The following is a 25536-nucleotide window of genomic DNA, read 5'->3' as shown; positions in this document are numbered from 1 at the left end:
GGCGTTCGCGCGCTCGTTTCCGGTGCTCGGACCTGAAGCCGCGGCGAGAGGCTCGGAGCGGCGGCCGAGCGGCGGGCGACGGGGCGGGGGACTCGGGCCGCGGCCAGGGCGGAGCCGGGGCCATGGAACCGCCGCTGCCGGGCTAGGGAGGGCCCGCGTCCCCGGCCCCGCGGCGATGGCGGGCTACGCGCGCCGCCCGGGCGTCACCCCGCTGTCCCGGGCCCGCAGCCTCGTCATTCCGGACGGTGAGCGGCCGGGAGGGCGGGTCGGGGTGGGGGGGCGGGGAGGGGGCCCAAGGCAGGCGCTCCGGGCCCGCGCCCGGGTGGGGTCTGGGCGCGGGCCCCGCCGGTCGCGCGGACGTGCAGGTGAGGCCGCCCCGCAGAGCGCTGCGCGGCGCGCGGTGAAGTCGCTCTCATTGTTATTCCAGCTGCAGCGTTCTATGAGCGCCGGTCTTGTCTCCCCCAGCTAGACTGTGAGCGCCCCCATGGCAGGGACCCGGACTCCCACTTCTTCGGCATTCGGCCGACGTTTATGTGCTATGTGCCCAGTCCGGTGCTAGCTTCCGTGGGAGACACAGGTGAGAGACAAGCCTCAGGGCCCCCCGGGGCCCGGCGCTACCTCTCGGTAGCTCTGCCGGAGCACTGACTCACCCCTCGACCCAGCGGGGACCGCTGAGCGCCTCTGTGTGCCCGGCGCTGGGAGCGCAGAGGTGGCGAGCATCCTGCCGCTCGGAGCTCACAGTCTTGTCTCGGGGAGACCCTTCCTCCCAGACAGACAGTTCCTTCGTAGGGTGGCCAGTGCCCAAATAAAAGTGTACTTCTGGGTGCTGGAGGGAGGGCCGGGGAGCCTTCATCCCAGGCACACCTGGAAATGGCTGCAGCTGGGCCGCGGCCAGGCTAGTTCATTCTCCTCCTCCCCAAGGGGCCGCCCCACTCTCCAGCCCGGCTGTGCAGGGCGTGTTCAGGTGGTCCCATCGGGGCCAGGAGCTGGTGGGAGCCCACGGGGGCATTCAGGAAGTGTGCCCCAGACAGAGGACACTCATAGCCCCACTGAGCATCAGAACCTGCTGGAGCTTTTTCAGAATCCCAGGGGCCAGGGCCCCTGGAAGGCAGACTGTCTCCAGGGCACAAGTGGGGGGTCATGTTTGAAAGGCCCCCAGGCTGGGAGAAGCCCTGGAGTGGAGACTCCGCATCAGGGCAAGCTGTGGTCACCAAGGGTCCCCAGGCCCATGGAGGTGACGCTCTCTCTTTGCAGATTTTGTCTACGGGAAGGGGAAGGGCACTAAGCAAGGTCCATCGGGAGCCCAGGAGACACTTTTTGGAGGTAGAGTGCTTCAGTAATTAACACCTTCTCTCCGTCGGTCCACCTCGCAGTGCCGGGCTGGCGCCTGGGGGTGGGGCTGCCCCGGACAATGTAGGTCTTGGTACCTGCAGCTGGCAGAGCAGGTGGGGGTGGAATTCACCCTCTCAACCTTGACCCCGGGGCAGGAAGGAGGAGGGTGCAAGCTGAGACAGGAGGGAGGGCAGGAAGGTGGGAAGTCACTCCCCGGGGGGCCGAGAGGCAGCAAGGGCTGGAATTCCGGGAGCCGACTTCACACAAGGCTGGCCCCCGGGCTCAGGGCGGTCGGTGGGCTGAAAGGGCCGCAGCGAGGCTGACTAGGTAGCGGGAGAGCGGGAGGGAAGGAAGGGAGGGAGAAGAGAGGCGGGGCCTCGAGCTGGGACCAAGTGGTGGGGGTGCAGGAGCACCCCCACCCAGGTGGCCTCTGTGCCCAGGCCAGGAGCGTGAGAGCCGCTGGGGGCAGGGGTGGGGGTGGAGAGAGCGGGGGCCGGGGGGGTAAGGACGTGGATGGTTGTATGGGTCGGCTTTCTCATTTCTCGGTGTCACTGTGTTCTCGTACAATGTTGAGGGCGGCATTCCCAACTTAGCTAGGGTCGTGTCCTGGAAGGAGAAACGAACAGGGGAGCCCCCCTCTGATGACCTTAAGGAGACTTGACGTGTGTGACGGTTGTCGTTGTTTCAGATGACAAACTTGGAGATCTCGAAGAGGCAAACCCATTCTCCTTCAAAGAGTTTCTGAAAACCAAGAACCTCAGCCTGTCGAAAGAGGACACCACCAACAGCAGGCTCTACTCGAAGGTAACTCCGCGGAGTCGTTAGCGGTGACTCGGCACAAACGCGCAGAGCACGACTCTCTCCACTCGCAGTGTTCCTGGGGGGCGGGCAGAGGGTGTGGGGGAGCGAGGCGGCTGCTGGTGCTGGAGGGGAGTTGTGGGCGCCCCTCCTGGCTCGCCCCTTCCCTGGCAGACGGATGGAGCCTCTGCTGCAGGGTGGACCGTCCAGAAGGGAGGCCTCCGGCGGCAGCGGCGCCCGGGTCTGAGCCTTGCCCCCCGCCCCGCCCCCCGCCCCGCGTCCTTCAGGAAGCCAAGAGGCACTCGCTGGGACTCGATGGCAGCTCCCCGGCCTCCCAGCCCGTGGGCTTCGGCCTGGAGTACCAGCAGCCGTTTTTCGAAGACCCGACGGGGGCCGGCGACCTCCTGGACGACGACGAGGACGAGGCCGGGTGGACGGGGGCCTACCTGCCGTCCACTGTGGAGCAGACCCTCTCCTCACGGGACGCGGCCAGTGCGTCGCCCTGCAGCACGTACATCTCCTTCTTCTCCGGCCCCTCGGAGCTGGCCGGGCCTGAGTCCCTGCCCCCGTGGTCGCTGAGCGACGCCGACTGCCGCGTCTCTCCCGCGGGGAGCCCCGGCGCAGACTTCGCGGCCCACGGCGAGTCTCTGGGGGACAGGCACCTCCGGACGCTGCAGATAAGCTACGAGGCGGTGAGTGAGGGGCCCGGGTCGGAGCGGCGTCCGCAGAGAGCACCCGGGCCTCCCGGTGTCCTCGGGGCCGGGTTTTGGCTCCGGGACAAGACAGTGTCTGGTGCGGCAGCCCGGCACCGCGTCACCGTGCGGTGTGCTCGCCCGGGCTGTCCGGCGAACAGAGCCCCGTGAAACGGACGGTGCGGTGCGGCCCGTGCAGGACCGGACGGTGACGAAGCGGGGAAGACCCTCTGAGGGCCGCCCCGCAGCCATGGGGCCGCCCCCGCGGTTCACCAGCCTGGGCGTCCGGCCACGTGTGTTGAGTGAATCTTTCCCGATTTGCAATGGCCTGAGGGAAGTCGGCGTCTGTGGCCGCAGGTCTCGAGCCCTGGCCCTTGCGGGGGGCGGGGGCTGGCTCCGGAGCGCTCTGTCCTCCAAGCGGCCCCGGGGCGGGCCGCAGAGAGCAGACCCCTCCGGGGGAGACTCCGGGGTCTCCGATGAGGGCTCCCTCTCCCCGCAGCTGAAGGACGAGAACTCCAAGCTGCGGAGGAAGCTGACCGAGGTGCAGAGCTTCTCCGAGACGCAGACCGAGATGTAAGCCTCCAGTCACACCTGGCGGGGGAGGGGGCTCGGGCGCTGGCGGCCACACGCGCAGGTGGGGACGTGCCCCTCGGCCCAGGTCTGTGCTCCGGTCCATGTCCCGTGTCAGAGCGGTCCTCCTCTTCACGTCTCATGTCGCTCGTGGAGGGGGACAGAGGGCGGGAAGCACCGGCGTGCTCTCCCGCTCGGTGCGCTCCCCGGTTGGCTCCTGCTCGCGCCCTGACCAGGGACAGGCCGCACGGCCGTGGTGCCCGGGGGCGACACCCTGACCGACGGAGCGGCCCGGCCGGGGCCCAGTGCGTTTGAGACGCCGCCCCGAGTCCGCCGCGCTGAGGACAGGGCGGTGGGCTGCAGGCGCCCCGAGGGCCTGTGGTGGGGCTGGCCTGGGCCCTGCGGGGTGGGGGGGGGTCGCCTCGCTGATGCAGGTCGTCCCGGGACGGCGGGCACTCGGGGTCTTCGTGGATCGATCCGACCGGAGTGCCCGTTAGTAGTGGTCCCGGGACGAGGCGTGTGAGCTGTCAGTGACGCGGGTATGCTTTCCAACAAGGGTGAGGACGCTGGAGCGGAAACTAGAAGCCAAAATGATGAAGGAGGAGAGCGACTACCACGACCTGGAGTCCGTGGTTCAGCAGGTGGAGCAGAACCTGGAGCTGATGACCGTGCGTACCAGGTGGCGCCCCGCCGGCTGGGGGGGGCGGGGGTGGCGTCGTCGTGAAGCGTTGGGTGTGTCACTGCGCCGGACCTGTGCTGCACCCGGGGGTCCCAGACGCCGTCAGTGAGCAGGGCCCTCCCCGTGGCCGTGAGACTGGGGGGGGGCTGCTGGCGGGGCAGGCGAGGGCACGGGTTCTCGGGACCGTGTCAGCGACCCTCTGACGTGTGCTGCTGCGTTTGGTGACAGAAACGTGCAGTGAAGGCGGAAGGTCACGTCGTGAAGCTGAAACAGGAAATAAGCTTGCTCCAGGTAAGGAGGTCGCCGGTGGCTCGTGCTCAGAGGAAGGTCCCCGGGGTTGTGGCCTTGCTAGCCCCCTGGGTGGCGTGCGCACATCTCATTCCCGGGCTTGGGGCCCAGGGGAGGCCCGGCAGGAGGCCCGGGGAGCCCCGGGGAGCCCCTGTGGGAAGCAGCCCTGCTGTCGACCGGCCCCTCCCTCCGAGGCGAGGCGCCGGGCCGGCCCTAGGGGGCGCTCCCCGTCTGTCCGCACAGACGCCCTGACCGGCCGGCCGCGCGCCCCGCCCCAGGCGCAGGTCTCCGCCTTCCAGCGCGAGAACGAGGCCCTGCGCTCGGGCCAGGGCGCCAGCCTGGCGGTGGTGAAGCAGAACACGGACGTGGCCCTGCAGAACCTGCGCGTGGTCATGAACAGCGCACACGCCTCCATCAAGTGAGTGCGTCGGTCGCCGGCGGGGCCCCCTGCACACCGCGTTTCAGGCCGCGAGCACACTGCCGTCGCCCCTGGGGGCGGGGCTCACCCTGGTGCGGGGCTCAGGGCAGGGAGGGGTGCGCCAAGGGTGCCGAGAGCCCTGACATCACGGGGCGCACTGGGCCGGCGGGCTCGAACCTCCCACACAGTGACCCTTGTCTGGGCGGTGTGGGCGGCGAGGCGCGACCAGCTCCCCCGCTCCCCCACCTTGAGTTGGCTCTTCCGAGGTCCCAACGTGGTGCCCTTGCGGGGAGAGGCCCCGGGAGACCGCAGTGATGTCCTAGGGCCCGCATCTGTGTCCCCCGGCTGGCGCTGCGGGGCAGTGGCGGCTGCAGCGAAGGCTCTCGGGGGCGGGAGGCGCCCGTCCTGCGGAGGGCGAGGCCGGGGCCGCTGCGGGGCGGAGCCGGGACCTCCAGGGGCTGGGCCGCCCTTGCTCGCCGCTCTCGCAGCTCTCGTTCCCGTGGAGGATGTGCGAGTGGTCCGTGACCTCGGCGTTCTCGTTTTAGGCAGCTGGTTTCTGGAGCTGAAACACTGAACCTTGTTGCTGAAATCCTTAAGTCTATAGACAGAATTTCTGAAATCGAGGAGGAGGCGGAGTCTTGAGAAACTTGTGCTGTTTACATTCTGAAATCACTACTTAACTGGATTTTAAAATGCCGTTGTATCTTTAAATGTGCACTCTGCTCAGTAAAAACACTCATCCCGAGATAATTGACCTCACGACCCCGAGACCCCACACAGTGTCATTCGCCAGCCGCTGCAGGGGGCGCTCCTCGGCCAGAGCTGAGGGTCTCTGTGCGGCGCTCTCTGGGTGAGCCCCCGGCTGCGGTCTCCGCAACCCACGGGGAGACGTTTCTGTCAGCGCTGCTGGGTTCTCGAAGTCACCAAGCACGGGAACAGCAGTTCTGTGCGGTGTGGGTCTTTCATCCTTACCCCAGAACACCCATTCATTGTGAGGTCAGTCCTGTCGCTCCTCCTCGAGTCCACGACTGAAGAAAACACTATAAACGAGCCAAAATTCCAAAGATTGTCTCGGACAGGGACTCGTGCCTTTTTGCCGCTAGGCAGCGCCCTCTGGCTCCGCCCCCTGCCGAGGCCTTCCTGGCGGGGTCGGGGGAGGGGCCCTGCAGGTGGCGGCCTGAGCGGGGCGCCCCACGCGGTGGACGCCGCTGCTCTGCCTCAGGGACCACGCTCGGTGCAGGTTCCGAACTGTGAAGCCGTCGAGATGCACGTTTTTCGGGGCCTTCGGGTTTGAAAAAGTGGTTTTGTCTGGAGAGTTTGGACACATTCCACGTGGCCTTTGGTACAGGGAAGCTCAGAGTCCAGGCGTCCGGCGGCCACGCAGAGCCTCGCTGGGCCAGTCGGCACCAGGGCTCCTGGGCGGCCTTTCCAGCTGCTTCCTGACGTCGGGGGCACAACCCTCCCTGGCTGTCTTCCTGTAGATGTTATTTTTTGAAACAAACTTTCTCTTCTGTTCAGATGGACAGCTTTCTTAATAAACTCTAAAACTCACACTCTGTGTCCCTTTTTTTCTGACTTAGTTGTCGTGCCTGAGAGCCAGGCGGCCAGCCCCCGACACCAGGGCCCGCGCCTGGTCCTTGTTGGGACAGGTGATCTGTGCCGGCACATCAGCGCCAGGCCCCTGCCTGTGGGGTCCGGGGTGGCGCGGAACACGGCTGGCCCGGGCTGAGAGCAGCTGCCCGTGTGGACTCAAGACAGACAGGTTTTCAGAATTAGGGCGTTCTGGGAGGCTGTGTTGGTCGAATTTTCAAAAGGTGATTAAACTGCTGGACCTGTGATCTTAACCACAGAGAAGAGCCTTCCAGAAATCAGCCTGGAGCCCCAGGCCCCCCTCATGCTCCGGCCTGCTGGTAAAAGTGGGTTCTGCTGGCCTGGGACAGAGCAGCACCATAGAAAGTGCTGGAATGAGGTTCCCTCTGGGTGACCACGTGACAGCTCTGAGGAGCCTGGGAGGCGGGGCAGGGCTGCCCCAGGGTGGGTGCCTCAGGCAGGGCCCACCTGTGGGACACAGCCCTGTCCGGAGCTGGGGAATGCTCAGCTGGTCACCAGGCTGGGCCGGAACCGGGCAGCCACCCAGCACACGCCGGCCCTTCGTGCCCTCGAAATGCTTCCTGCAGCAGAGGGCAGGATGGACTCAGGCTTTAGTACACGGTTCCCTTTTTGTGTCGTCTGGACTGTTCCCCATAAAAGCCCCGAACATAAGTCACACTAACAAGCTGCTGGTCTCCCATGTCTGCCTCCGGATCGCTGCCCCGCAGCCGGTCCGCAGCTGCACCAGCCGCTTCAAGGCTCTGCCCTCTGGCTCTCGCTTTTGGCTGCTCAGTGGGAGGCCCGCTGCCTTGGGGGCAGTGGTCGTGCTCACCAGGACTTGCCAGCCCCCCGCCCCCATGCGCACTTCACCAGCACAGACACTGAGATGGAAACGACACTGATCATCAGCACGGCCCCTATGCAAACACGGCACGCAAATTCAGGAAGCGTTCCGTTTTAAAGAGAGGGGGGAAAAAAAGGCGCCCCGCACACACAGTTGGGGCGGCGACCCCGCGGGCCGAGACCCAGCGGGCGCTCAGCAGGTTTCCTCACTGGTGGCTCCACCGAAACCCTGGATCCAAGTCACAGAGAAGAACGAAGAGCAGGAGGCACCTGCCGGGGGTCTCCCGCCGCACGGCGCGTGGTCCCACCCAGCCGTCTGTCCGGCCAGGAGGCGTGCGCACGCGGGCAGTGCCCGGGGCGGCCGCGCGGGGGCAGTATCGGCCCGCCCGCTCAGGGCCTGTCCCCGGCGTGCCCCGCGCTCGCGGAGGCGGGACTTCCGGTCCGCGGGGCCCCAGTCGCGCGGCTGCCGGAAGCGCGGGGCTGTGGCGGCGGCGCAGTCCGCGGGGAGGGTGTGGTGAGGGCTTGGCTTCTCGGGGCCCGGGGCGGGGAGGTCGGAGAGGGTGGCGAGCTTGCGTGCTGCCGGCCCGCGGCCCTGGCTGGCTCCCAGCTGAGTTCCGTCCGTAAGCATTTCAAGTGTAACCGTCGCTGGGTGCAGGGGCGGGGGCTGCGCGGAGCCTGGCCGCCCTGTCCCCGCGGGTCTCCGGCGGGAGAGGCCATGCCGAGGGCGGGGACGCTCTTCCTCTCACCGGTTTTCGGCCCGGGGGTCTGGGCTGGGCTCCTCTGGCTGTCGCCCTGCCCCTGTCTCATTCTCCCGTTTCTCCGCGCAGCCTGCGCCCACTCCCAGACTCCCAGACCCCGGCTGCAGTCCCCTTGGCAGGCGTCCGCTCAGTGTCGGCCGCGACAGGCGCTGCTCTGGCTGCTGGGGACCAGCAGGGCCCCCAGCCAGCCCTACCCTCTGTGCACCAAGCAGCGGTGGCCCGTGGCCTTGTCCTTGTGCACCCGACTGCCACCACTCCCTGCCCTTTTTGCGCTGGCTGACCAGCTCTCCGGGGGCATGCTTGTGGGGAGACACCAGGCAGTTGGGCCATATTGGCGTCCATTTCTCCCACAGCCTTTGGCAGACCAGACCCATGCAGGTGGCTTCAGCACCTGATGGCAGACAGCAGAGTCTGTGGGGCGTGGAGGGTGGTACGGCCCAGCCCCAGGCCCCTGGACAGGCCTCTGGGAGCCGAGTCTCTGCATTGGCCAGGCTCCTGCCATCCCCTGCAAACCAGCACATCTTGGGGGGCGGGGGGCACCGGCGCACCCTGGTTCCTAACCTCTCGGGACATGTTTTGGGGGCAGGCGGAAGCCATGGACGTGGACGCCGAAAGAGAGAAAATAACACAGGAGATAAAGGAGCTGGAGAGGATTTTGGATCCCAGCTCCTCAAGTATCAACGCGGGGGCCTCAGAATCAAGCCTCGACTCGGACTCCGATGCAGGTGAGCTCCCAGGCCACGGCCCCCTCCAGGGTGTGGTCCGCTCTCGGCACCTGTCTGCCACGTGCCACTGCCACTCCTGGGACCCGGCCGTCCTCACCCCTCGGCCGGTTTCCTGCCCACCCTCCTTCACAGGCCCTGGCCCCGCTGGACGCGAGAGGGTCCCGCCCCACGGCGGGGGCTTCTGCACTCCTGCTGTCCTGGGACAGGCCTCCGAGCTCGGCGTGTCCCCGTGCCTGGGCGCTCACCACGCCTGAGCCTCCCCCGCCCCCGGCTCCCTTCCCTGGGCTCATCCCTCGGGTCCCCTGCTGTTCGAGTTCACCTTCTGCCCGCCCCCACGCCCTCTGTGCCGCCCTGGGGCCTGAGCGCCCGCCCCCACACAACTCCTACTGGAGGCTCGCCTGTTGTGCGGGGTCCCCCAGGCTTCCGTGTCTCCTCCCTGGCGTGTCCCCGCAGTCTCTGTTCCCCAAGTTCCTGGGGTGCTTCCTGGGAGGCCTCCGTCCTCTCTTCCTCACGGGCCCTGCCGCCGGTCCCGCACCAGCTGGCCTGGTCAGTGCGAGCCGCTCAGCCTCCCTGGGCTGCCGGGGAGGCGAGGCCCAGCCGTGCGGGTCTTGCCCGGAGGTCTCTCGGCCCTGCCTGCGCTCACCCGCGCCTGCCCAGCAGATGGGCCACATGCCGCACTGCTGGCTGGCTCCTCGGCGCCAGCGTGTCCCCCTCCCCAGCCACCTGTTTGTGTCGCGGTCACAGTGGTCTGCTTGCGTTCCCACAGATTCGCTGCCTGACGAGGACTCGGATGCCTCCGGTCCCCTGATCTCGGTAACTACTGGCCTGGGCCAGCTGCGCCCTGAGGCAGGCCCGCCGCCCATGCAGCCCGCGGTGGTGGGGGGGGGGCTGCCTGTTGAGCTGGTCCCGTGTTCCCAAGGCATGAAGGCCACGCGTGTGTGCTGTCAGAGACAACACGTCAGGGCTGAGTGACCACTGTCGCTAGGCTGGGGCTCACCCCGCCTCGCTTGCCCGAGCTCACGCGCGTCCCCACGTGAGGGCCCGCTCGGAGCGCGGTGGGCGCTGCCCTCGCCGCGGTGCCTGGTGCCCAGTCTGCACGTAGTGCTTAGGGGGACGCTCGGCCAGAAGTCACTCAGGCCCGTGACTGTTAACTGTTCTCCGACTGCTTTGGAGTTTCCCTTGACGTGGGAGAGTTTCCACGGGTTTCTCGTCTCCCCGCCCGTGAGAGGGAGCGGTGCTGCCTCCCGCCTGCAGGGCCGCCCGCCCCACCACTGCCCACTGCGGGCTGCCCGTGGCTGCGCAGACGCACTGCCCTCCGATGAGTCCGGGTCCTCTCCACTCGCTAGTTCTGGGTGCGCTGCAGCCGACTGTCACCGGCCAGCGACGGAGGTCCCACGGGCCCGCCACAGAGTCCGAGTTTTACAGAAACGCCCGTTGTGGAAAGTGAAACTACTCATTTCCTCACGCCTCCCCCACCCCAGTTCCTAGAGGTTGAGTGTCCCCGCTTCCGACGAGGGAAAGGGGGCACCATGGAGTCCACGTCGGGGCAGCCCCGCCGGTCTGGGGGCTGCACCGTGGCTGGGGGGCCGGCTGCGCTGCGGGGGCCCCGAGGACGGGGGCGTCCGTGCACCATGTCTCCTCACCCGTGGCCTGCCGCTGGTGACCAGGAAGAAGAGAGGTGGGGCGGAGCCAGCAACGACGAGGACGACCCCAAGGAGCAGACGCTCCCCCAAGACCCGGAGACGTGCCTGCAGCTGAACATGGTCTACCAGGAGGTCGTCCGGGAGAAGCTGGCAGAGGTCCGCCTGCTGCTGGCCCAGAACCGGGAGCAGCAGGTAGGGCTGGGTCCTGCCCCGAGGACCCCCTTGGCCAGGCCTCCGGGGCCCTTCTCCACGAGGAGAGGAGAGTCCGCCCGACCCACGGGCCCCCTTGTGTCCGCAGGAGGAAGCCATGTGGGGCCTGGCGGGAGCCAAGGGCCCCAAGGTGAAGGACGGCAAGGGCCCGCCCCTGAACCTGTACATCGGGCACTTCCTGAAGCCCTACTTCAAGGACAGGGTCACCGGGGTGGTGAGTTGCAGCGGGCGGGCTCGGGGAGGGCTCGTGCCCCCACAGCCTGCTGCCACAGACCCCCTCGGTCTTCGGGGTAACACGCTCCGACTCCCCAGAGCTCTCCCGGGCCCCGCGGTGGAAGTTAAGCTCCCCCCCGCTGGAACAGGGCCGGCGGACTCCCACTGCACGGGTGGGCCCCGGGACGTGGGTGCGTGTCCTTCGAGGAGGCTGAGGGGAGGGTCCCGAGTGCAGGCTGGGCCCTCTGGTGACCCGCGTCCTCTGACAGGGGCCTCCTGCCAACGAGGACGCGAGGGAGAAGGCCGCCCAGGGCATCAAGACCTTCGCGGAGCTCCTGGTGACCAAATGTGAGGACTGCAGAGGGCCCCCCTCCCCTGCCACCCCACCGCTCTCCCCAGGCGCATGCCGGTCCCCACAGCCCCCTCCTGGGCCTCGGCCGCTGGGGCGGCTCCCCCGCCCCCACTGAGTGCGGTCTGCCACAGGCCTGGAGGGGCCTGCTCTCTGTTTCCTCTGACTGTGCCTGGAAGTCGGAGCTCACGGCCAGCGAGGGTCCCAGGGCCCCGGCCCGTGTGCCCACTGCCCAGCCGTCGTCTGTCCTCAGGGAAGAGCTGGGAGAAGGCCTTGCTCAGAAAGTCGGTGGTGAGCGACCGCCTGCAGCGCCTGCTTCAGCCCAAGCTCCTCAAGTGAGTCCGTAGCGGCCGCCTGGGCTGGCAGGGGCTGGGCGTGCCCCCCCTCCTGCAGGTCCCCTGCTGCGGTGGCAGGCGGGACCCTGAACTGTGTCCTAAGGGGGCAGCGGCACGGGGGCCCCGTGTGTCAGCGGGGTGGGCTGCACCACCACAGTCAGTGGTCTGACGCCCGCAGTCTCTCTGGCCGGTCTCAGCTCCTGCCCGTGGGAGTGGGGACCCTTCGTGAGCCCCGCTTCACGCGTGGGCTGAGGGGCGACGTCACGTGACCGGATCGCAGCGCGTGGGGCCGGCCAGGGGGTCCAGCAGCCCCCCGCTGCTGCGTGCCTAATGTTGGTGTCAGGGTTCGCTGCAGGGGCGGCGGGGCCCCTCCTGGGGCTGCGGGAGAAGTGGGTCTTCTCCCTGAACTGCCTGGGAAGTGGGCAAGCATGGGCTTTAGGACTGGCCTCCAGCCCAGCCGTGTCACTGGGCCCAAGGGATGAGACGTCAGTGACAGCCAGAGGGGGCGTCCCGCGTCGCACGTGGGCAGAGGGGCTGAGGCCGCTGGGGGGGAGGCTTGTCCTCGGGGTCGGCGTCCGAGCCAGGCCCCCGGCCAGCGCCCCCACCACCGTGCTGGCACTGGGACCCGCGCCGTGTGGGCTCGGCGTCTGTGGCGAGGCCCGGCCGCCCCCAGGGCCCCCGCAGTCACCCGGCACCCCTGCCCGGCCCGCAGGCTCGAGTACCTGCACCAGAAACAGAGCCGGGTCGCGAGCGAGGCGGAGAGGCAGGTCCTGGAGAAGCAGGTCCGGGAGGCGGAGAAGGAGATCCAGGACATTAAGTGAGCTGGGGACGCTGGCGGGGGGGTGGGCGGGGGGGGGTCAGGCCCGAGGGAGGCAGCTGAGCCAGGGCCCTCGCCTTGCAGCCAGCTGCAGGAGGAGGCCTTGCTGGGGAGCAGACTGGACAGCCACGACTGGGAGAAGATCTCCAACGTCAACGTAAGTCGGGGCATGCTCCGCGGCCGCCCGACCCGCTGTGACCCCTGCAGGCGGGGTCAGGTGCGTGTCCTGCCCTGGGCAGCAGCCTCGCGGGCCTCCCTGCGGTGCGAGGCCTCTGCTGAGAGGGTGGCGGCAGAGGAGGCCGGGCACTCGGAGCCCCGCCTGTGGGTGCAGCCGCTCCAGTCCCGACACCCGGACGGAGCGGCTGCATCCGCCCCCCACCCCCACCCCGGCTTGCCCGCTGCTGGCCGCAGTGACCGGCGCGCTGTGTGCAGTTTGAAGGCGGCCGCAGCGCGGAGGAGATCCGCAAGTTCTGGCAGAACTGGGAGCACCCCAGCATCAACAAGCAGGAGTGGACCGGGCAGGAGGTGGACCGGCTGCAGGCCATCGCGGCCAAGCACGGCCACCTGCACTGGCAGAAGATCGCCGAGGAGCTGGGGGTAAGGGTCGGCCCCAGGTTGGTGTGGGTCCCGCGGCGGGGTGTGGGGGGGTGCCGCCGGCTCCGGGGACCTCACGGCGTCGGGTCGCACAGCAGTGGGGGCCTGTCGCTTGGAGCCTTCCGCTTGCAGCCTTCCGCGTCTTGTCTGGCCGCTTTCGAGTGTGTAGCCCTCAGGCGGGGTGACGCCACCCCGCTCCTCAGACCCCGGGGCCCCTGAGAGTGCCTCCTGGAGGCCGGCCGGAGCCCCGCCCGGCGCCGTCCCTTCCTGGCCCCGTCCCTTCCTGGCCCCGTCTCACCCTCCGGCCCGTCCCGCTCTGAGGACCTCACTGGGGGGAGTTCAAGAACACGTCCCCCAGCTCCCGTCGGGCTCTCTTGCTGTTGCTCTCCTTCCCGAAGGTGAGAACCGGTTCTCGCCTCTGTCTCCGGCAGCACAGGGTTTGAGGCCGCTGCTCTGACAGCAGCTCGGCGGGAAATGGTCTTTTTCTAAATTTCCGAGTTCAGATTCGCCGCCTCTTTGGAAATCAGCTCGTGTAGGAGAGCTTTCTTGTTTACAAGTAGTGAGGTTTCTTGGACTCTTTCTCGCTCCTCTGTTTGACTTTTATCGGCTGGAGACCTGAGAGCGTGACCTGTGACACCTGTTTCTGACACCTGTTTCTGCCCCATCCCTTTCGTGGCCGAGCAGGAGGCTGCAGCGCTCCCAGACGACCCCCCCCACCCCGCCCCCCTGGGGCCGCACACAGACGGGCGCGTGCCCTGCTCCGGGTGCCTGGGAGGCCGCAGGGGTCCCGCTGCTGGCGAGTTGGCCGAGTCACTGAATTCGGGTCCCGGGGACTCAGTTGTCAGGGTGGCACTGGTGTGACTTAGGAGCGCACGTGGCCGCAGCGAAGAGGCGTTTTGTCCTTGTAGTTTGGTGCGTGTGACTTACACTTCTATTAACATGGTAATTCACACTTTTAAAAGTTGTTCTTCATCTTTATTTTGTTAATTTTATTTTTAAAAACTTGTTTTTAAGACTTCGTGCATTTACTTGTTTTTAGAGAGGGGCAGGGAGGGAGAAAGAGAAGGAGAGAAACATCAGTGTGCAGTTGCCTCTCGCACGCCCCTTACTGGGGACCTGGCCCACAACCCAGGCTTGTGCCCTGACTGGGGATCGAACCGGTGACCCTTTGGTCCGCAGGCCGGCACTCAGTCCACTGAGCCACGCCAGCCAGGGCCTGATTGTTTCCAAACGGAGGACGGACCTGCCCTGACACAGCACCGCCCCCTGGGTCCACAGCGGACACCAGGGCCGCGGGAGGCGCCCTGCGTTCTGTGCGTTCGGACAAAGGTCTGATGACACGTGTCCACTCTCGTTCCCGGGCCTCCTGCCCGGCCTCTCCACTGCCCGCAGCCCGGCCTCCTCTCCTGGGCATCTCAGGGCTGCGGCCGGGTCGGCCCCCGTCCCTCGGTCGGGTGCACATCGGCTCCTCGGGGCCGACAGCGCGTGTCTTCTCCGTGCTGAGCGACATCCACCGGCTGGACGGACCCCGTTTGCCGCCCACCGCGGGTCGGAGGGCGTCCCGGCGGCGTCCGGCGCCCGTCCTTGGTGTGCAGAGCTGCCGTGTCCGCGCGGGTGCGGGCTTCCCGAGTGGGCGTGAACTCGGTTTCTCCGGGCAGACACCGCCGGAGCGGCGGCTGGGTCCCGCGGCGGGAGCACGCTCAGGGTTGCGAGGCCACCAGACTGTCCTCCGAAGTGGCTGCCCCCCCACCCCACCCCCTGTATCAGTGCCTGCGGGGCAGCGCCCTGGGGCTGGCCGTGCTGGGCAGCGGGCGGTGGTGCTCCGTCGCCGTGATGTGCGCGGCCCACGCGACGCGGCGTGGAGCCTCTCGTGTGCTTGCTCCTCATCCACGCAGCTCCTCTCGAGAGGGTTCTGAGGTCGGGGGTCTGGGGTCGGGGGGTCTGAGGTCGTCGGCCCGTTTTCAGGGCAGGTCCACCGGTTCTCGGTGTTGACGTTTACGACTTGAGTCCCTTTTGGGCGGCGACCTTCATCAGTGTGCCCTTCATGGACACTGCCTCCCGGGCTGGGGCCTCCTCGGCTCTCGGACACCGTGGAGCAGCCTGGCCAGCTGGCTCTCACTCTGGGGACCACACCTCTGGCGTCAGGGTGAGAAGGCGGGCCTGTCCTAGCGAGCGGCTGGCACGGACCCCACCTGTGTGTCCCACCTGGCCCGGCCCAGCTGCAGGGGCCCAGCACCCGAGCGGCAGCCGCCGTGCCAGCCACAGGGCCGCGGGGCGCGTGCGCCAGGCAAGGTGGGGCTGGCTGTGTCCCCAAGTGCTCGGGCCTGAGTGTGGTCTCGGTGTCACGTGAGTGAAGCGTTGTGGTGGCTTTTTCTGGGCGACGTTCTTTCTGTCCATGCCCGTCTCCATTGGGGGGGGGCCTTGTGGTCCCTGTGGGTGCACAGGGGCATGTGCCCGCGTGGCGCCTGCGCCCCAGCGGTACCCTGGGCACCCTTGTGCGTGGGAGCGAGCGAGCGAGCAGGCGGGCGCCCAGTGACCACGTGTGCTCTGGTTCTGGAAGACCAGCCGCAGCGCCTTCCAGTGCCTGCAGAAGCACCAGCAGCATAACAAGGCCTTGCGGCGCAGGGAGTGGACGGAGGAGGAGGACCGCATGCTGACCCAGCTGGTGCAGGAGATGCGCGTGGGCAGCCACATCCCCTACCGCCGGAGTGAGTCTGCCGGCTGGCCCCTGGGCGGGTCCGGTGCCCTCGGCCGAGCCCCTGCTACACGACTGCACTGCACGAGAGCAGGGCTGGCCCGTGCAGTTCCTGGGTAGGGTGGGCGGCGGCTGGAGGAAGGAGGGTGGGGCCTGTGGGCCGGGGTCTGGTCCCATCCCCCGCGGTTAGAGCCGCCCCTTCCCCGGGAGCTCAGGCGGCCGCTCCGCCCCCAGTCGTCTACTACATGGAAGGGAGAGACTCCATGCAGCTCACCTACCGCTGGACCAAGAGCCTGGACCCCAGCCTCAAGAAGGGCCTCTGGACCCCCGAGGAAGACGAGGTAGGTGCAGGGCACCCGGAGGAACCGTCCCCTGGGCGGTGCGCCTGGACGCCTGGGTGGGCCCCTGCCGCCCCTGCTCACACAGGCTGAGTCCCGGGCACATCTGTCTCTGTGTCCCTTCTCGCAGAAGTTGCTCCGAGCGGTCGCCAAGTACGGGGAGCAGGACTGGTTCAAGATCCGAGAGGAGGTGCCCGGGCGGAGCGACGCCCAGTGCCGGGACCGGTGCGTCCCCGCCCGACCCTTCCCCTCCTCCGCCTGATCAGTTTGCTGCCCGCCCCGGGAGTCAGCGCCCTGGGGGCGGGGGGGAGGGGGTGCTCAGCGCAGCAGCCCAGGGTCGTCTTTCCAAGTCCAGCTTGTCTGTGTTCCGGGGCGGGGGGGGGGTCGCCTGCGCTTCTGGCGTCCTGCCGTGGAAAGCCGGGACGGAGGAGGGGCAGCTGTTCCAGCATCAAAAAGCCCATCCGAACTCCGGCCCGGGAGCTCAGTGGTTAGAGCATCGTCCTCACGCGCCCAGGTTGCGGGTTCGATCCCCGGTCAGGGTCCACGCGGGCGTCGGCCAGCGAAGCGTCAGTGACTGGACGACAAGGCGCACGTGCAGTGTTCCTCGAAACAGTCAACAGAACGTCCTTCGTCTGTTGTCACATCTCCTTCAGGTATCTCCGGAAGTTACATTCCAGCTTGAAGAAGGGACGGTGGAATTCGAAAGAGGAGGAGAAGCTACTCGAGTTGATAGAGAAACACGGCGTCGGTGAGTTGCTGCTGGTGCGGCCACACGGGCCGCCGGGGCGGGCGGCAGGGTCTCCGTCGTCGTCGTGGTGCAGACTCATCCAGCTCCTCCTGGGGGTGGAGGGGGGGGCTCGGAGGCGGCAGAGGAGAAGGGAAGCAGGGTCACCAAACCCGCCCTGCACAGGGCCGCCAGCCCCAGCCGGTGTGCGCGGGCCTGGCTCTCCATGCAGGCTGCTCTTCTCGGGGAGGCTGCTTTTTGTTTTTATTTTTAAAAGGTTTCACTTACTTATTTTTAGAGAAAGGGAGAGGGAGGGAGGAAGAGGGGAGAGAAACAACAGCGTGAGAGAGATACATCTATCGGTTGCCTCTTGTGTGCCCCCTACTGGGGACCTGGTCCGCCACCCGGGCACGTGCCCGGACTGGGAGTCGAACCGGCGGCCTTTGGTTCGCAGGCCGACGCTCAGTCCCCTGAGCCACACCAGCCGGGCCAGGCTGCTTTTCACATGGAGTCCTTCAGTTGACTGGACTGAGCCAGCTCTCTCTAACTTGACGCCGAAGCTCCTCAGGCGCGGGGGCAGCGTGAGGGCGGGCTGGAGCCCCACGCCGAGGGGGGGTTGGTGTGCGGGCTCTGGGGGAGGGGGGTGATGCTTCTCGGCGCGGGGCCCTTTCCCGGCCGGTGAGCCCGTGCCGCCGAAGAGGGTACAGGGGCTTCCACGCTGTTTTGCTTCATAGGTCACTGGGCAAAAATAGCCTCTGAACTCCCCCACCGGACGGGCTCGCAGTGTCTGAGCAAGTGGAAAGTCATGGTCAGGGTGAGGCCTCCCTGGGCGTCCGTCGGGGCCCTGCCCGGGTGCGGTGGGGCTGGGCTCCCCGAGAGGCGGGATGAGGGGCGGAGGCCAGGCTGGGAGGAGAGACCCACCTGTGGGCAGCGGCCCTCCCCGGAGCGGGTGGGAGAGCTCGCCTCTCGCTGGGCACGGCCACGCCCTGCCCTGGCGGCTCCCGTGCGCCCCGGGGCCGAGCCGCAGGCTACGGAGGCCCCAAGCAGCCCGTTCTCCGCAGAAGAGGCAGGGGCAGGGCAGGAGGCGGCGGCGGCGCGTCCGCAGTGTGCGGTGGAGCTCCACCAGCGAGGACAGCAGCGGCGGGGACAGTGGGGACAGCAGCAGCGGGGACAGCAGCAGTGGGGACAGCAGCAGTGGGGACAGTGAGGACAGCGAGGACCATGGCAACCTGGAGCTGGAGGAGACCCCCGATGCCCAGGAGGGCGGCCCGGTGTCGCCGCACGCCGTGCCGGACATGGCCCTGTGGGTCCCCACCAGGCGGAGTGGCCGTGGGCCGAGGGCGGCGGGGACAGGAGGCCACCCGGGACGCTGGGCCACCTCGCCCAGCCCTCTCGGAGTGTCTGAGGAGGCCCGAGGCGGGGGCAGGGACGCAGAGCAGGCAGGCCGGGCACAGGCCCCCCCCGGGACCCACAGCACCAGCGGCCCAAGAAGCACCGGGCACCCGCGCTGCACAGACACTACCCCCACGAGCTCCGAAGGGCCGGCAGACGAGGTGGGCAGGGCCCCGGTGCACCCCACCCTTGGGGGGGGACGCTGTGCTTGCGGCCACCACGGCCAGCGCTCAGGACAGTGGCCGGCCTGGTCTCGTGCCGGCCCATCTGCGGGGGTGGAGCAGCCCCCCACCTCCCTGTCCCTGGAGCCTTCTTGCGTGGCCTGAGTCACGGGGCCCAGGGCAGCCGCCCGGCTCACCAAGGCCGGCAGCCCCGTGCCCCCCGCTTGTCTGCTGCGAAAGCCACATGGGGGGAGCTGCGGAGGGCACCTCGGCCCGGTGCCGCTTTCTGAAGCCCCCGGCGCCTGAGCGAGCAGGGGCCGGGAGGACGTGGGGCGGCCGCAGGTGTGCCTGTGTGGGGCAGCCCCGCCGGAGGCCCAGCATCGGCATGTCCCGGCGTTGCGGTGCCGGCCTCGGGGTCTGGGCGAGGGGGCGGGCGTGCTGGCTCGGCTTGGCCCCCTGCAGCCTCGCCCTCCGTTCTCAGGGTGGGGGGCGTCCGCTGAAGGTGCCGCTGCAGACCGTGCTGCGGGCGCTCAGGGCCACCACGGCCGCCCGGCGCCGGACCCTGGTAAGGGCCTGCCCGTGTCCGCCTGCCCGCCCGCCTCACCCTCCTGTCCTGGCCGTGCACACCGCCACCCCTACCCACCCCCATCCTGGTCTGGCACCCCCTCTGGTACACAGGGGGCTGGGGGGCAGTGAGGGTGGGGCTCAGGTGCCTCCCCCGCCCCCCCGCAGAAGGAGAAGCCGGAGCAGCCGTGCCCGCTGGGCTCCGCCCTGGGGACCGGCCCTGGGGGCAGTATTGTGGCCAGACCCCACGCGCGGGGGCTGTGGCGGCGGCGGCACCGGGGACACGCCCTGCAGAGGAGGCTCCTCGAGCACCGGCTGCGGATGGCCGTGAGCCCGTGGGTGGGGGACGTCGCCCTGCCCTGCACGCCCCGGAGGCCTGCCGTGCGCACTCGAGGTACCGTCCTGGGCAGCACCGGGGCCTCTGTGGGGACTCGGGCGACCTGCTGGCAGCTGCTCGCGTCCCTAGACGGGTGTCTGCCGGGGTGGGGGCGGGGTTGGCCCCTCTCATCCTGCTTGGCACACGGCGGTCAGCTTGGGACGTGAGCCGGCACCTGGGCCCCTGCAGGGTGGCCTTCCTGGGTGTGCGGCGCGCATGCAGGTGCAGAGACACCTGGGCCCTCGTGCGCGGGAGGCCGGTCCCCAGAGGCCGAGCGGAGGGCCCGTCCGTGCCAGCCTGCCCTCTGGGCCCGGCCTCCCAGGTCGGCATGGTGGTGGCAGCTGGGTTTGGGGTTCCTCGGGCTCCCTGCCCGGCACCCAGTGTCCAGGGCTCTCAGGCCTCGGGGAGCGAGGTGTGGTCACGGGGGCCACTTTGCACCATGCCCGTGTCCCCGCAGCCGACAGCATCCAGGCACAGCTGCAGGGCGCCCACCTGGCCAGCACGCCGGTGTTCACCCTCTTTATCCAGGTGAGGCTCCGCGGCCCGGCTCTCGCCCCGTGTGCGTCCGTGAGTTGGGGTGCGTGTGGTGGGTCTGCGTTAGGTGCAGCTCGCCACAGCGGGGGTCCTTGGAAACAGTCTCTCCGTCGATGACAACTTGTGGTGGCAGCATCCCTGCCCTGGCCTTGGAGCCCTGGTCCTGGGAGGGGCGGGGCTGGTGAGGCCCGGGGCACCCTGGCAGCTGACGGGGCGGGGCGGGATCACTGTCCCCGCGGGTGTGCGTCAGGCCGGGAGGCATCAGGGGCCGCCCTGGAGAGGCCGTGCCGGGCTGCAGCCTGCACCTCGGACCCGCTGCTGAGGTGCGCTGTGCCCAGGGCCAGCCCAAGTCCCACTGCACGCCTGTGTGGTCTTGGCCCTTGAAGGGCGGCGGGGCCGGGGCAGGGGGGACAGCCTCAGAGCAGGGAAGGGCCTCATGCCAGCTGTTGTATCACGCGTGTGTCACGTGTGTTCCCCACCCATCCTGCAGCTCTTCCAGATCGACACCACCGGCTGCATGGAGGTCGTCCGAGAGCGGAGGGCCCGGCTGCCTGCCCTGCCACAGGGGGGCGCTCAGGTGAGAGGCAGGGGTGGGAGCCGGGCGTGGGCTCACGTGGCGCCGGCCACCCTTCCCTCCCGTCCCGCAGGCAGTCCATGTAGGAAGTAAGGCACGCCAGCTCTTTCCGGGGACAGGAGGGGCCCGGCTCAGGAGGGGCCTGCCCACCACCCAGCACGGCTGGGAGCCCCGGGGCCCGGGCAGCTCACACCCCGGCCGCCGGCTCCGGCGCGCTCCCCTCACCCACCCAGCACCCTGCAGCTCTGTCGCTGCCCTGCTGGGCGGGGACGCTTGGTGCAGGCGGCCGAGCCCGTGGGGTCTGTGCGCAAAAGGCTGGGTCCTGAGCCCAGCCACCCCTGGAGCAGGCCCCGGAAAGGTCCGAGGACCAGACATGGCCCGAGTCCCCCCACCCGGCCTCCCCTGCAGACCAGCCCAGACCCACCAGGCAGAGGGCTCCCAGCGTGCCTTTGGGTGGAGCTGCCTCCGGAGGGGGGGCAGGGGCCCGGGGCAGGGCGCAGGGAGTGGGGGAGGGCTGTGCAGGCAGAGCCGCGGCCTGTGGGTGGCATGCGGGGGGGGGCCGGGGTCAGGCCTGCCCCCAAGCAGGCACCGGTGAGCCGTGGCCTCGGCGGGGGTGGTGGAGAAGGGCTCCAGGCCCCCTCCTTCCTGCGGTGCTGACTCTCTCCCTTCCTTTCCAGGCCCCCTCAAGCACCCCGGACCCCCCAGGTACTGCCTCTCCCTTTCTCGTGGCTGTTTCGTTCAGTGGGGAAAGGCCAGACCTGCCCCCAGCCAGGGGTCCCATCAGAGGGCCACGAGCCGGGCCGGCCTCGGCTGGGGGCGGGGGTGTCAGCCCCTGGGGCCCCCACCTGTGAGCACAGTGGGGGGGACCCGGAGGTCCCCCTCGCACAGACCTGGAGGCGGGGCCTCACCCGGAATCATGCCCGAGTCCGAGAGGCGATGCCAGGGTGGGGAGGGGGCTTGAAGACGTTCGAGATTCAGGGAACCGATGACCCCTTGGGCCCGAGTGCCAGGCCCCCGCTCCCACACCCCGGCAGCCCCCTGCAGAGGCCTCCCAGCGGGAACCGGGGCGGGGCTGCGTCTGTGCCCGGGGCCTGGCCCTCACCGGTGCTGCGCTATGCTGTGCTGTCCTCCCTCAGGCTGCCCCTCCAGCCGCGGGCCGGCCCGAGCAGCCGCCAGGAGGAGTGCCGGCCCCAGAGGGGCCGGGGGGCTGCAGACCTGCAGGGCTGAGGCCGCGCCCCAGGCTCCCCCCCCGGCTCCGTGCGGCCCCCGGCCCAAGCCCAAGACGGTGTCCGAGCTCCTTCGGGAGAAGCGGCTGCGGGAGGCCCGAGCCAGCAAGGCCGCCCGGGGCCCCGTGGTCCTGCCGTCCCCGCTGCTGGTCTCCTCGCCTTTGGTCCTCCAGGCCCGGCTGCCACTGGCCTCCCGGGGCCCCCCAGCCCCCGCACCGGCCGTCGCCAAACCCGCCCTTGCTGGGCCCGGGGCTCCCGCCGCGGCCAGTCCGAGTCCTTCAGGTGCCCAGACCTCAGCCTCCGACTCGGGGCCGCCCGCCCCGCAGCCCTTGGCCTCTGCCGCAGACTCCGTGGAGGCCGCGGAGGTCGCAGCCGCCCCTGGGGCCCCCCATCTGGGCTCCAGCCCGGGCCCCGCGAGTGGCCTCGGACAGTCTCAGGCCCCTGCCACGTGCCGGAAGCAGGGCCTGCCCGAGGCGCTGCCCTTCCTGCCTGCAGCCCCCAGCCCCGTCCAGCTGCCCATCCAGCCCCTCAGCCTGATGCCAGCCCTGGGCACCCACCGGGGTGGACCCCAGCTGGCGGCCAGCACCCCCCTGTCTGTCACCTGGGTGCTCACGGCCCAGGGGCTGCTCCCTGTGCCGGTGCCGGCCCTGGTGGGCCTTCCCGGGCCAGCAGGGACCTCTGACCCCAAAGGGCTGTCAGTGGCTGCTTCACCCCCCTTGACTGAGACTCGGGCAGGTCAGGGCCCAGTGGACATGGACAGAGAACCAGCTCCTCCCTCCGAGACAGACCTCGCCACCCTTCTGACACCCCCGCCACCCCAAGTCTCTGCCGAAGTGGATGGCAGCGCGGCCTGTACTCCCGGGGGGCTCTCTTCCTCTGGAGGAGGGTGCGTGGCCGGGGAGATGGCTGCCCAGGCTGCTGTCCTGGCTGACCCCCCGGGGGTGGAGGCCCCCTGCGCCAGCCGGCTGCCTCTGCACAGTGGGGCTGGCCTGGGGGGGACTCCGGCGTCTCTGTCAGAGCCGGGAGAGGCCCGGGCGCTGCTGGGCTCGGAGAGGACCCCCGCAGCCCAGCCTGGGCCTGAGAAGGGGGGCCTGCACCTGGACCTCCTCTCGCAGGAGAGTGAGCTGGCGGTGCGGGAGTGGCTGGGGGGGCTGCGAGGGGTGTGTGTGCCCCCCCTGCGCAGCAGGCTGCCCTACCAGCCGCCCACCCTGTGCAGCCTGCGGGCGCTGTCGGGCCTCCTGCTGCACAAGGAGGCCCTGGAGCACAGGGCCGCCTCCCTGGGGCCCGGCGGGGCGGCGGGGGCCCTGCAGGCCTCGCTGGGGCACGTGCGGGGGCGGCTGCGGGACAGCCCAGCCTACCTGCTGCTGAAGGCCCGCTTCCTGGCCGCCTTCGCCCTGCCCGCGCTCCTGGCCACCCTGTCCCCGCCCGGCGTGCCCACCACGCTGTCGGCCGCCGAGAAGGCCGACTCGGAGAGCGAGGACCAGGACCTGGAGGAGCTGGAGCTCGTCGGCAGTCACAGTCCCCAGGCTGGGCCAGTGGCCGCGGCCCCTGTCCAGGCAGGTGGCCCCAGGCACAGCGCCTTCCCCGTGTCCCTGCACACCCCCCCCCACGGTGCCCCCGCCTCCCTGCACGTGGCCTGCCTCGAGTGGGGGGCTGGGGGCTGGGGCCGGTGGAAGTTGTGGCCCGAGCGGCGGGCTGGTTTCCCGGGAGGGGAAGCTGGCCACCAGCCCGCCGGCTGCGTGTGAGCTGCGTGCAGAAGGCACCGCCCCTGTGGCCGCTGTGGCCTCGGAGAAGGAGGAACCTCGCGCCTCCTGGGGCTTCCAGCCCCACGCGCGGTCTGGGGGGGCACATGCGCTCAGACTCCGTGCCCCCGTGCATGCTCACCCCGCTCCTGGGCGGCTTCCTGTCCGCCCCTGCTCTTCGGGGGCCGCCTCGGGCTCCGTCTGCCTACCGGGGCGCTCTGAGCTGCGGGGCAAAGTGGTGTCCCCGAGTCTCGGTGAGAAACCTGGTAGAAACGCAAGGGGAGGGGTTCTCTGGGGCCGAGCGGGACAGCTGGGCCGCCTCAGACTCCTCGGGCCAGTCGGGGAGGCTGCCCGGGGTCTTCGCGGGTGTAGCCCAGCGGCCAGTGTGGCCTCCCCTGCCCCACGTGGGACAGCCATGGCCCTAGCTGGTGGACGCCTGGGAGGTGGGGGTGAGGCCTGGGGCTGTGCCACCCCCCTACAGGCTGGGTCCAGTCCGGGCTGGTGGGGACATCACCTCCCCCCCAGGGGCCTCGCCTGGGGGTCCCAGGGCCGACAGGCAGTATAGACACAGCCGGACCCCCGATGAGGGAGGGACTCCTGTCCCGTTGCAGCCTCCCGCTGACCCTCCGCGTGTCCTCGGTCAGAGGCCTGCCGACCTGCTGGCCCGGGACTCCGGCCGGCACTGGGGGTCCCAGAGGGTTTGGGGTTTACAGGGGAGGCAGGAGGTCGCCCGAGCCCATGCGTGGCCCCTCCTGCTCCCTGCCCGTCCGGCCCCTGCGCGGGGTCACCAGGACCGGCCTGCAGTGGCTCCGCTGCTGGGCCTCCGTGCGTGTCCGCAGGCCCCCGGGCCCGACCCTCCTCGCCCCTCCCCGCCCCCCCCCAACCCTGCCGTCCCAGCAGGAGGGTCACTCTGGTCCCCGGCCCGGACTGTGTTCCAGGGGTCTCCAGGCCCTGGTGAGGGCTCCACCGCCGCCGGCCTGGACGGCGTGGACGGCACGGACGACATGGACGTGCTGACGACCCGGCACAGCCGGCACGCCCGGAAGCGGAGGCGGCTGCTGTGAGCCGCAGGTGAGTGGCAGTGGTGGGGCCGGCTGGGGGCCTGGAGCCCAGCGCCCCCGGGGCTCGGAGGAGGCGTTGATGGTGCCGGCAGGGGTGCCCACGGGCCGGAGGGGTCGCGGGTGGAAGGCTGCCCCTCCGCCCCGCGCCCCTCTCCCTGTCTGCCCGCCTGATGGGCAGCTCCTTGGCGATGCCCCGGCGCCCTCCTGCGGAGACACCGCCCGTCCCGGTGTCTGTCTGTCCCGAGGCACTCACCCCGCCCCCGCCCCCGCGCAGTCCCTCCCCTGTGAGCGTGAACCCATGAGGGCCGGCGGGCGCAGGGCTCTCTGCTGCTGGGTCCCCAGGGTCAGGTGACAAAGTGTCACCGTGAAGCCGAGACCCAAGCGGCTAGTAGGTCCCCAGAGGCAGGAGGCTTCTCTGAGCCACGTGGACCACGAGGCCCCAGGTCCTGGAGGGGGGAGCGGGGAGTGCGGTGGGGGTGCCCATCACGGCAGCCCGCCCTCCAGCTCACGTGCTGCCCTGGGGCCCGGCTGGGGTCGGGGCGCCGCTGCCATCGGGCTGGGCCTGTGTTCCAGGGCCGCCTGGAGCCTGCCGCCACCGCTGCTGCTGCCGCCACCATTACCGCCGCCAGGAACCAGGGCCCTGCCGGACCGGCGGGCCACCCCCACCCCGCAGGAGGCCGGGGCCGGGGCCGGGACACTGCCGGCTCTGACCACACTGTCTGGGCTCCGCTGTTGCCCAAGTACAAATTGGAATATTTCAAAGAATTAATAAATGCACTATTTTTTTTTAATTAAAAAGCAAGCCACCGGGTCTTCTGGTCTCGCCCGGAGACACTGGGCATCGAGTAGGGGATCCGGCCTCCCTGGCCGCGCTGGGAGCTGGCCGGCCGGGCCCTGGGGTCCTCGGAGCCCCTGCGCCCGCCCGGCCTCTGCAGGGAGGGTGGGGCGGGGGTGAAGGAGCAGAGGCCTTTCCACCAGAAGCACTGTGGCTGCCGGCCCCCCAGGTGCCACCTCGGATGAGGGGGCCCACCTGCTCCGCCGTCCGGCCCGCACAGGCTGACCAGCGGCCCCATGAGGCGCTCCGGGCGTCTGCCACCCACCCCTGTGTCCCGAGAGGTTCGGTTCCCAGCCTCCACGGCCCGTGGTCCCCATTCGAACTCGGGGCCAGTTCACTGAGATTTCCCTGGTTTGTTACTGAAAGTTTCCGGCCCAGAAATGGGACCAGTGGGCCCAGCGGTGTCCTGGCCCCCGGCCTCTCCCCACCCTGCCCATCGTGTGCCAGGGGCCCACTCGCC

The 25536-nt window shown here is 69.6% G+C and overlaps 2 protein-coding genes across 5 annotated transcripts; both read left to right on the top strand.

Annotated features, from left to right (window-relative positions):
• Positions 1–22: 22 nt before the first annotated feature.
• On the top strand, positions 23–6328 carry ENTR1 (endosome associated trafficking regulator 1). 4 transcript variants are annotated; one of them, XM_045845876.1, is made up of 10 exons: positions 23–245; positions 428–577; positions 1255–1323; positions 2021–2136; positions 2418–2822; positions 3322–3395; positions 3949–4060; positions 4300–4362; positions 4638–4777; positions 5323–6328. In XM_045845876.1, exons 1-10 carry the CDS (start codon positions 176–178, stop codon positions 5417–5419), a joined length of 1296 nt encoding a protein of 431 aa, XP_045701832.1. In that variant the 5' UTR covers positions 23–175; the 3' UTR covers positions 5420–6328. The 4 variants fall into 4 exon arrangements, with proteins under 4 accessions (XP_045701832.1, XP_045701836.1, XP_045701834.1 ...); XM_045845879.1 differs by having other exon boundaries at positions 100–245; positions 466–577; XM_045845878.1 differs by lacking the exon at positions 428–577 and having other exon boundaries at positions 24–245.
• A 1356-nt stretch (positions 6329–7684) lies between these two features.
• Positions 7685–25039, top strand: SNAPC4 (small nuclear RNA activating complex polypeptide 4). The gene is made up of 24 exons (XM_045846403.1): positions 7685–7830; positions 8555–8693; positions 9460–9506; positions 10361–10528; positions 10635–10760; positions 11029–11107; positions 11362–11443; positions 12156–12260; positions 12345–12417; positions 12693–12857; positions 15415–15562; positions 15784–15890; positions 16018–16112; positions 16541–16635; positions 17346–17425; positions 17673–18164; positions 18646–18729; positions 18897–19122; positions 19562–19632; positions 20129–20215; positions 20890–20917; positions 21349–22994; positions 24119–24251; positions 24815–25039. The coding sequence occupies exons 2-23, from the start codon at positions 8564–8566 to the stop codon at positions 24242–24244; spliced, it is 4260 nt and encodes a 1419-aa protein (XP_045702359.1). The 5' UTR covers positions 7685–7830; positions 8555–8563; the 3' UTR covers positions 24245–24251; positions 24815–25039.
• The last annotated feature ends 497 nt before the right edge of the window (positions 25040–25536 follow it).

The sequence above is a fragment of the Phyllostomus hastatus genome, unplaced genomic scaffold (genome assembly GCF_019186645.2).
Source record: "Phyllostomus hastatus isolate PE091 unplaced genomic scaffold, TTU_PhHast_1.1 phas_contig_495, whole genome shotgun sequence".
Classification (NCBI taxonomy): Eukaryota; Metazoa; Chordata; class Mammalia; order Chiroptera; family Phyllostomidae; genus Phyllostomus; species Phyllostomus hastatus.
Note: the sequence above shows the minus strand (reverse complement) of the source record. Positions and strands in the feature narration are given on the sequence as shown.